This window comes from Parasteatoda tepidariorum, chromosome 5, assembly GCF_043381705.1.
Source record: "Parasteatoda tepidariorum isolate YZ-2023 chromosome 5, CAS_Ptep_4.0, whole genome shotgun sequence".
NCBI classification, from domain to species: Eukaryota; Metazoa; Arthropoda; class Arachnida; order Araneae; family Theridiidae; genus Parasteatoda; species Parasteatoda tepidariorum.
This window is the reverse complement of record NC_092208.1, coordinates 32,665,635-32,676,215: the sequence shown is the minus strand read 5'-3', so window position 1 is coordinate 32,676,215 and position 10,581 is coordinate 32,665,635. Positions and strand designations below refer to the sequence as shown.

Below are 10,581 nucleotides of genomic sequence, written 5' to 3'. Positions count from 1 at the left end.
TAGTCTTTTCAACGTATTTGTTCGAATTAGTTAAGTATTTCAAAGTCTTGTTGCTTCCTCGGCTAGTTAAAAAGAAATTGTAAAACTAATTTGAATATTATAAATAAAACTATAGAGTAGGGAACAAGAAAATTTTATTAACTGTAATTCGTATATTTAGATTAAAAATACTTAGAGCTTTGCTCTGGATATATTAAAATATGTCACTAAGTAAAGTCACACTTGCATCCTTATTCTATTCGTTTAACAAGTGTGTCCACGAATTTGTCAGGAAAATCCAAAAAAAGATGATGTTTACAACCTTTGAATTCAATCATCTCTGCCTTTGGAAAGTGTTTCTTGATGTCTGCCTCCTCGGAACTTCTACATTAAAAAAAAAATTTAAAATATGAATGTACTATATGAAATAGTTAAAATTAAAGAGTAATTAAAACTTTAGGAAGGTTAAGATTTACTGTTAAAGAATTAAAAATTAAGGAACGTTTTATATTTGACTAACGAAGCAATCATGAAACTGGGAAGTTGACTATCAAACTTTCTTATTTTTAAGCCACATGTTTGAACTGAGTTATTTTCTTACGAATTAGTCAACGCCTTGTAAAACAAGCTTGAAAAAGCTGCAGTGGTTTCATCTGTTGAATCGACTTAAGCTCAAAAATGTATTGTGCGTCTACGACAATATTCATGGTTTAATTAGAACTAAAATTAGGAGCAAACTAATTTATGCAGCTAGATTATTAAGTACCACTAATATGTAACAAAACTATTGTCAAAAGTACTAAAATTTGAGTTAAACAGTGGTACTGACTAATTTCCTTAGAAACACAATGGATTCATCCGATATACAAATTTTTTTCCAATCGCATTGCTCAATTCACTGTCTTAGTTTAATTTAAGCCGACCAGCCTGGGTAAGGGGCAGGGAAGTGTCCTTGCATCAGAAAGATTATGGGTTCGAATCCCGGGCAAGGCATGTATATTTCTTTCTCTCTGTGTTCTATGTCCTTTCTCCTTTGTGTGAATGTGACCCGCCCTTTAAACGGGTTGTGGTAGTGTGACGTAGGCGACGCTGCTCCACCGCCGTGGCTTGGCAACAGGTGCCCACTGGGTAACGAAAAGAGAGTTGGCAGTTCTGGCACTTTATGTGGCCAATGGACAGTAGTACCAATTGCCCGCCATTAAAAAAAAAGTTCAATTTAAAAAAATCTTGCAAGAATAATTCTAAGTCTTTAAGAGATTTGTCTAGTTACAGATTTTACAATTTGTATAGTCTAAAATCCCCAAATACAGTGATGACATTAAATTTAACAAGCTAAATTCTATATAGCTTTTGATATTCAAGACCTTGACCCAAGATAAAGATAAAATTTAGGATCGATAAACTCTATTTACATGTTTTTGACCGCTGAATTATATCGTATTGAATGTGCTTAGGCAGAGTAAGGAAGCAGTATAAGTTAGTTTTGCCTAAACTTAACTAGATATACGAATTAGTCAAGTAGATATCAAAATAACGGTTACTTACACATTGAATGGTGATGGGGATCCATAAAGGAAGTAAGCAGGACCATCATATTGTCCACTGTGGACAATGGGAGAGTCCTGGTATTGTTTGAGAGCATCAGCAAGAGCTTCGGCGTTGAAAAGCACATCATGTCCTCCATCTGGTTTTCTTTTGTACATGATCGTCAGGTAAGGTCTGTGTTCAGATTGGAGTTTCTATTGAAAAGAAAATTACCAAGAATTTACAAAATAGATATGTCAGACGTTAAAATTTCTAAATCTTTCAAAGAAATAAACATTTAGCATTAAATATGAAGCAGGTAAGAAAAGCTGAACAGAACTTTATACATTAAATGTGGATTATATTGCTCCAAACGTTGCTACCTAACAGAAGCAAAATTCTGGAAACATTTCCATTATATTACAGTACACTCGCTGTAGAAAGTCTTGTTTAAATTAGGCTGATGAGTTTCAAACTGGCGAGCAGGGCTGGTGAAAGGGGAGGGCAAGTCGACCGAACACCCAGAGAGTATATTTCTATTAACTATATATTCTTAGGTTAACTATTTATGGTTAATATTTTACTAAAGATGGTAAGAATGTATAGCAGAAAAACTACTCGTTTGAAATTGAATATGCTAGGTTCTGTGTTGTCCAAGAAAGATCTTTTCTGTAGAGATTTATGATTCAAGAAATCCAAACAAAAAACAAACAAAAGAATATTCTCAAAAGGACCGGGAAAGGAGTGCCCTTTGAGAATGAGCAAGAGCTGAAATTTAGTCTCAATTGAGCTTGTGGGCAAAACGTACTAAAGCGTGACTTACCGATACAAATCTTATTTCATGTAGAAAACAATTAAATTACATTTTGAAACCAAATACAAGTAAAGTTTCTCCTTCAAATATCCGCTATTAATAAATTGGGGCTATTCCGATGCAGGATCAAAAGGCTGTCTTCAAGATAAAATTTACCAAGATCATAGTAAATTTTAAGCTAACAGGAAGCATATATACAATTTCACTATATTTTATATAGGCTGTTCTTATATTTGAAACAATTAAACATTTCTTGAAAACTAAAGACTTAAATTATTTGCTAATAGAGGATTGTATAACTTATTTATTCATCCAAGTTACGTAAATGTTTATTACTGTTATATTTAGCGTTATATGAAGGTTTCATTTATTTCTGAAAACAGTTTTAAATAGATATTCTCTACTCTGACAAATATTACTAATCTTACCCAGAAGTTATTTTATAGGAATAACCATTCAATATTGCTATGACGATTGTCGATTCTTAAGTGTTTTACGCAGTGTCATTTTAAACCTATTTTTATGATGCTATACTTCATTAACAGCTTATCACCAGTAGGCTCATCGCTTAGTCATAAGAACTGACAATGAGCAATTTTAGTTACAGCGAGTGAGCAAAGAAAGAATAAAAGGATACTAATCAATGGATCAGAGAATATGCGAATTACTAAAAGTCTGCAATAAATAGCAGTGAATTTATTTAGGGGCGAACCATTTTAACACATTTTAGAAAATAGTCTAATGAATAAATACTTAAATATTTATAAACCTAACAATTGTTTAACAGGAATATAAAACGAAATTCTCATTTTTGAAAGAATTTCTAACGCAATGACACACGAACGTTACGTTTATCGAAAACAAAGCCTCAAAAATTTTAGAGACTGCGTTGTTTATATATAAAAACACATCGCAAAAGATTATTCTCATTAAAATAGTACTTTTAATAAGCATTTATTCTAGATCACTATACGTCATTCATATTTAAACATACGGTTCCCTTTTTTACCCTTGAAAGCATTCATTGCAATTTCTTTTTCAAGTGTTCCCCAAAGCAAGATTTAGTATGGATAGATTTTATAATTATCCGCGAGAAATATTATAATTTCTTTACAGCCATATAATTATAAAAGCAAGACGATTAAGGTAGGTTTTTTAAAAGTAATACTCTTCCAAACCTGAGGTAAGGGCACCGCTTTTAGTATAAACTGGAGCTCAAGAAATTCTTTCACCAGCACTGCTGGTGAAAGTTACGGAACAGTGAAGGAGCCCCTTACTACAATAATAAAGCCTGCATACGTGAATTTCAGATAAGAATGATAAAGTAATACGCGAACGAAATGCATGTACATTACGCGACGTAAAGCATTTAATCCAAGTAAAAATTCTCTAAAATTGAAAGATGCACGTGAAAATTCTTAAAAGGTTACTATAGTCCTTAAATCTACTTACTAGTGGTATTTTACAGACAGAAACATTTTATATAATATTAGGAAGCTAACATGTTCGAGAATGTAGATCAAATTTTAAATAAAAAAATATCCGCGACATTTATTGCAAAACTGACGAGCACTAGCTTTGGAAGATACTTTTAATTTTCTTTAATTTTAAACTTTTAAAATTTTACTGAAAACAAAGGCAATTTTTAAAAATCACATAATGAAATTGTTAAAACACCGGATATAAATCCTGAAGACTCATTTTCGATATGTTGAACTGCTTGGTTTCTTTGTTTTGAGATATTGTGCCTTTGCACGAGACTAAAAATTTAGTTTATTTTTATGAAGTATGGCGACCGTATTTAGGCAATGCATATAAAGTAAAATAGAAAAATTTACTTTACCATTGACTTAGTTAAAGCAAAATCCACTGAAGTTTTCAGAATTAAAATGTAAATAGTTCATGTATACAGCAGTTGATATAGTCAAGCAATTTTAATAACAAGCATCAAAATAAACTACTAAAATGATTTTAGTTATAAAAATTGTTTCACGTTTAATATTATAAGTTTCATAAATTAAGTTTACAGATATTTCCAAAAACAGTTTTCATTCGGCACTTTTTAAACGTTCGTAATGACAAACTAGTTTAACAACGATTTGTTTAATACAATGTTAACATTTAGTTTGGTTTGATTACAATTTTAAAAAACCCTGTATTAACCTTAAAGGACAGAACCATTATTAAAAATGTTTTGACCTTATTCCTTCACTAATCCAGGCTTCCTTACATTTTATAAATTAAGTTTGAGATTGCGGATTATTTATTATGAATAATTCATTACTTTAAGTAGTAAAATTTAGACCTATAGGAATTTAAATTTCTAGATTTATACACATTTTACGATGTTGATAAAACGAGTCTCAAATTTTAGATGTTAAAATGGAATATTTACCATTTCTTCAGGTAATTTTTCGACTAGAAGTTGTAGCATTGTTCTACGGATATCGACTTCGAGGATGTCTTTGGGAAGATTTCTGATTACCTCTGTCCAAATGTTCATTATTGTGAGGGATCTGTCAATCAATTCTCGAGGAATATTCTTCACATACATGTCCACAATAAAAGCTTTCTCAACTTTCTTTGGCTAAAAGTAAATTCATAAAAACCTTATTTTACTACGCTATCATGCCTAAACATTTACCAGGTTTTGGTTAGATTACAAGAAAAAAGTGGTTGAGAAAACTTGGCAGAGTTAAAAGTAAACTTTTAATACACTTTTGCTCGATTGAAAGTTAAATTTATTGATAAAGTGGGATAAAACTAATAAAGCTAGAGCTAAAAATTTTAAAAAGGTTTAAGCAAAAGTGCCAGAAAAATATATTTTGCTCGGTATTTACTTTTTGTAGAGTTAATTCCAGGAAATTCTTTAATTTCCTTAAACAATTTTTCCAAGACATTAAAATAGACATGAATTTAATGACATGTCTAGACCTTTCGATGTATCTTTCGTATGAAACTTTTTCAAGAAAAAATTTTTTAGTCTACAACGTTCAAAATGCCTTAAGACATTTATTCCTTAAATAGAACTGACATTTATATTTTTATTTTCGTGTCTGAATACGCATGATCTGCTTCCTTCAAAATTGGGGTGAGATGAGACAAGGTATTCCCTTACACTCTGCGTATCGTAATTTCTCATAGTTTTCACTTTTATAAACAAACAGTACCTAAATTACAATACACTTGCGGTAGCAATAAATAATTAAGTTTTGAATAAATTGTAATCATCTTTTAAGCAATATTTTAAAATGAAATACATTGAAAATTCCCAGATGCTGAAATACACATAGTGAAGTATAAATCTCTAATTTAGCTAACAAACCTTGAAGCCACTTGGACCATAATATAATATAAAATTTTGATATCCTTGATATGTAACACAGTGCAAATTAAAACTTAATTGACCAATTCAGTTGTTCCACATAATCGAGCATGATATAGCTCAACTACGTAAGGTTGTAACAAATACGTATTAATGTTATGTCTAACACATTAACGTTTTAAACGAATATGTTGAAAGTTTACCAGCTTTTCAGTTATGAAGACGGGCAACATCCCTCAAAAAGAGAATGCCTCAGCACGGGTCAATTTAGTAGTCTGATGTAACAAAATGCTTAGTTGAGGAAAAATAAGAAAGATGTCCTTAACTTTTGCATATAATTCGTATATCTTACTTCCTGCAATGCAGCACTGATGGCAGTCGATCCTCCAAAACTGTGACCGACCAAAACAGAATCTTTGATATCCATACGATCCATGAAAGTGTAGAGGTCCTGAAGATTGTTATGGAAACTAGAATCCTTTGTAATCTCACTTTCACCATGGTTTCTGGCGTCGTAAGTAAAGACCTGGATTAAATAATGTTGATTACACTAAAGAGTGGGAATTATTACTTATAATAAAATATCCTTAATGATAAAGTAGAATTGTTTGCTTTTAATGCAAATCTGAAGGTACTAAAGACAATTATTACTATAAAGATTTGACGCACTAGTGTAGTACTTTAGATCAGAAAGTCTGCTAAAGCAATATTATAAGTGGGAAATGCAACAGTACGCTTTTGTTAGACAATTCCGATGGATTTTCCAATTCAATAAGTTTTTAATTTTGAGTTTACTAGAGTAAAATGGCAGAGAGGACGAAATCATTAAACAGTGTCTTAATGAAACGTTGAGTAATCAAGGTAAACGTCGAAATATTAATAAATTCTGACTTACGGTTAAACTCATATTCAATACATAACTAAAAAGAATGTAGACATGAGAAGTGCAATTGCATAGAATTAGAAACCTTCCACCCGTTCGTAAAAATGGACTTGTTGCTTTAAAACAAGCTATTGATAGGATTGACGAAGTAAACTTTTAAAACAAGTCAAACTTTTGGTATCGCAGTTATGATATTTAGATTTTTGAATGTTGAATAAAGTATTTTATTAAAAAATTAAAACCTAATCAAACTAGAAAAATTCTGGATTTGAGCTTGGACTTCCAGATGGCAAATCCGCTTTTAAGTAGTTTTCATTAAAACTCTTATTAATGTGGATAAACCCTTCCCTTAATTTATTGTACATTTAATGTGACAGAAACTTCAATAATTATTTCAGAAAAAATTAACAAACTTAAATTTAATAATTCTATTCGAGTAAAAACTGAATTGAAATAGGTTATTACGGGCAAGAACTATTAAGTTAAGAGTCAAGATTTTAGAAATAAAAGATTTAGTTTTATATTAAGCAAATTAAAAGTGCTTGAATATTAAGGTTATTAACTAAATTAAGCTAAGATTTTTTGTAAGATAGCTTATCTGAGAGGTCTACATGAATGTTTGAAGAGTATATAGAAGTTGTTTATAAACAGAATTGATTACTGATACAAATATATCGAGTAGTTGGAGTTTAAGCCAAAACAGTTAATATTTTGAGAATGAGCTTAGAGACTTAAATTTGAATTAATCAAATTTGATGTTAAAACTACCTAAATTTACTAATGCACTACCTAAATTAGACGTTCTACTAATTGAAGGTATAAATGTTTTACATATACCTTTCTCTTAGTCAATTCTGCCACTCGCTGAGGTATAGGGTCCCACACTTCCTTAGAGCACAACATGGAATGCATAAAAATCACAGGTGGCTTTCTCTTATCGCATCCACCAATAGCTTCAAACACACAATGGGCGAGCTTTACTGGTTGATATCTAGAAAAGTACAATAATTGAACTTAAATATAAAACATTTATTAATTAAATTTATAAAAGTCAAATAATTGGATTTTCAGATAAAATTTTCTTCATACGATAAATTCTGAAGCACTGCAAAAGGTAAACAGCAAAAAGTAAAAAACATTTCCCTAAAATTTCTAAGTATTATCGAGGCAAGTTTCAATTAATTTTAGTACAAATTTAATTGTATTTCAACGATACCCAATTTAAAATACAACATAAGAAATTAAAAGCAAAATCAACCATTTTTATACCTAGCCATTCTTCCAAGAGATGATTTCGTTCTTAGCTACAAGATAACATTGACCGCAATTTTCGCAACTTTAACCCATCTTTTATACTAGCATAAGGCTAAACGCATTGGCGTATATTCAGTGACAGTTACACCTTTATGTAGTGCATACACCATCCTTCCGTCAAACACTCAGAGGCATGAAGATATCTGGTTCGATTACCGCAACAAACTGAAGCTGAGAAGCATTTTTGTTTATCCTTTCTTGACCGTTGACCGTTGATGATGATGTGGGGGGGATCTCTGCTACTCGCTTTTATCCCCCTTGCTATCCTTTCTTTATGTAGTTCTTTTTTAAATCTAAGTCTTCTTCAGTGTGACAAAGAATTTTAGGCCTTTCCAGAATACAATATTACTGGTGAATGTTCGAAGGTTTTGCCCATTTTCCAAATGTTCTAAAACATGAAGGTGAAGGGTTCAATTCCAGCAGTATTTGTTTATCCATTCTTTGTGTAGTACTTTTTTTAATCTTTCTGTCTCCTTCAATATGGCAAGGAACCTAATGCTTTTCCAGAATACAATATTACTGGTATGTGTGCTAAAGTTTTGCCCATCTTCCAAATGTTCTGAAGCATGAAGGTAAAGGATTCAATTCCAGCAGTAGTTGTTTATCCTTTCTTTGTGTAATTCTTTTTTAAATCGTTCTAGGTCTCCTTAAATATGGCAAGTAATTTTAAGCTTTTCCAGAATACAATATTACTGGTGTATGTAGGAAAGTTTTGCCCATCTTCCAAATGCTCTGAAGCATAAAGGTAAAGGGTTCGATTCCAGCAGTACCGCTGAACTTTACTTTCATTCTGTCTTTGTGATACCCTTATGCGTCTTATAGCCTCGTTGTGAACTAATTGTAAATACATGATTCCCAGTAGGACACCGAAGTCAAGCATTACTGGCTGCCGTCAGTAGCAGTTTGGTGATCACTTTCCTTAGACTGCGTTGGGACCTATGATGCACGGTATCGGTGCTCTTTGAACAGGTCAAATGTGAAGTGCTCCTCTACTACAGGTGCAGGTCGTCGGGCTACCAAAGTCAGGGAGCTAACCCCACAGCATAGGATCAAAACTGTAATGGCTTGCCTTCGGATCATAATCTGCAATGTTTCCTAGATGGTCACCAATAGCCCATTTTGCAGCCCTAGTGCCACGGAAAAAAAGCATTCTACATACCTACCATTGTATTTTATGCTGTATTTGATTATTATTAAAATGTTTAATGAACTATTCAAGCACAAACGCCTACAAATATTTGAGTAAATAAATAAAACATAAAAGGCGTTACAGTACGGTACGGTATTTTCCTTTATGTCGTACTAGAGTTGCACGATGTGTTATTTCCGACGGTCCGGAAAAAGCGATCGCTAGAGATCAAGAGATAAAACACACACTTCACATACTGTTTTACACTGTTTACACATTCACACACAATCCATCCACAGATCATAATTTTAACCTGAACCAGAGCGCGAGCAATCTCCAATCCAGTGCCCCCAGAGATATTGATTTATCATAGGAACTTGGATGGTCCCTAAATTCTAATTGAGAACGACATTTTGGTTTAAGCTATTATTTTGTGCACTGTCTATTGCAGATAAGTGTATTATAAGCAATTTATGTCAATTTCAGTTTATGGTTAAGCATAAATTTATGTAAAAAATTATATTACTTTAACTTTCTTGCCAACTTCTTTTTCTCTAGAACATCAATGGATAAAGTGTATTGTCCTTCCTCCAAAATGGTCTGAAGCGTGGAGGTAGCATGTTCAAATCCAGTAACTTTGGATGCATCTCTGTGCCATCGTGTATTGTAATTTATTAAATTATATCTATTGTAATTTATCTAATTACATTTTATAGTTAATCAAGTTACATTTTATTTTTTCTCACACATAATTCTCAGTTGTTGTCAATTTACGTCGCACTAGAGCTGCACAATGGGCTATTGGCGACGGTTTGGAAAACATCCCGGAGGATAATCCGAAGACATGCCATCACAATTTTGATCCTCTGTGGAGGGCATGGCACCCCCGTTTCGATAGCCCGATAGCCTGAGCGAAGTCGAGCACTTTACAGTAGCACAGTTTAGCGAGGACCAAAACCGCACACCCTCGGTCCCTACACAGACTGATCCAAGTGGTCACCCATCCGCACACTGACCGTAGCCAGTGATACTTGACTTCGGTGATCTGCTGGGAACCGTGTCTTAATGATCAGTCCACTGCGGGACACGAAAAAGTAATTAATACAGTAGCAGAATATCGAATGAATTACAATAAAGAGTAAAGTGTCATAAATTTACATTAATGTTTTGTTAGATTTAAATCAGTCTACTATTTTGATAGCTCTGTTTCCGTAGCTATTTAGCAATGATCACGCAGTTGATTCAGCGTAGTTGTTTTGCAATGATCACGCTCCATATATATATATATGTAATGTTAAAACAATTATATATTAAATATAATCCATAAATAGAGCATTTATCTAACGCGCAAACGTTTAAAAACTTTTCCCACAAGAAAGTAATAATATTGATCTAATTATCTCAAAAAATGTGATGATGTGGCTTTAGCAGCTTGGGAAATTGATCAGTCCCACGCTACTGAGACCCATTAACATTTAAATATATTGTCCAGAAAGATATAAAAACCCTCTTTCCAAGGTCAAATGTGCTATTCTCTACCTATCCACCAGCATGTAAGGTTGTCATTCTGGGGCTCTGGCCCTTACTTTAATAAAATTATATTATGATTCCTG

General features: G+C 32.5%; 1 protein-coding gene across 4 annotated transcripts; it reads right to left on the bottom strand.

The window, feature by feature from the left end:
* Window positions 1-117: 117 nt before the first annotated feature.
* On the bottom strand, window positions 118-8,082 carry LOC107440277 (sn-1-specific diacylglycerol lipase ABHD11-like). Of its 4 annotated transcripts, none has more exons than XM_016053165.4 (6): window positions 7,795-8,082; window positions 7,363-7,516; window positions 5,995-6,168; window positions 4,713-4,904; window positions 1,525-1,718; window positions 118-363 (listed from the first exon to the last, which is right to left on the bottom strand). In XM_016053165.4, exons 1-6 carry the CDS (start codon window positions 7,800-7,802, stop codon window positions 231-233), a joined length of 855 nt encoding a protein of 284 aa, XP_015908651.1. In that variant the 5' UTR covers window positions 7,803-8,082; the 3' UTR covers window positions 118-230. The 4 variants fall into 4 exon arrangements, with proteins under 4 accessions (XP_015908651.1, XP_015908643.1, XP_015908657.1 ...); XM_016053157.4 differs by having other exon boundaries at window positions 7,615-8,032; XM_016053171.4 differs by lacking the exon at window positions 4,713-4,904 and having other exon boundaries at window positions 7,615-8,042.
* Window positions 8,083-10,581: the final 2,499 nt, after the last annotated feature.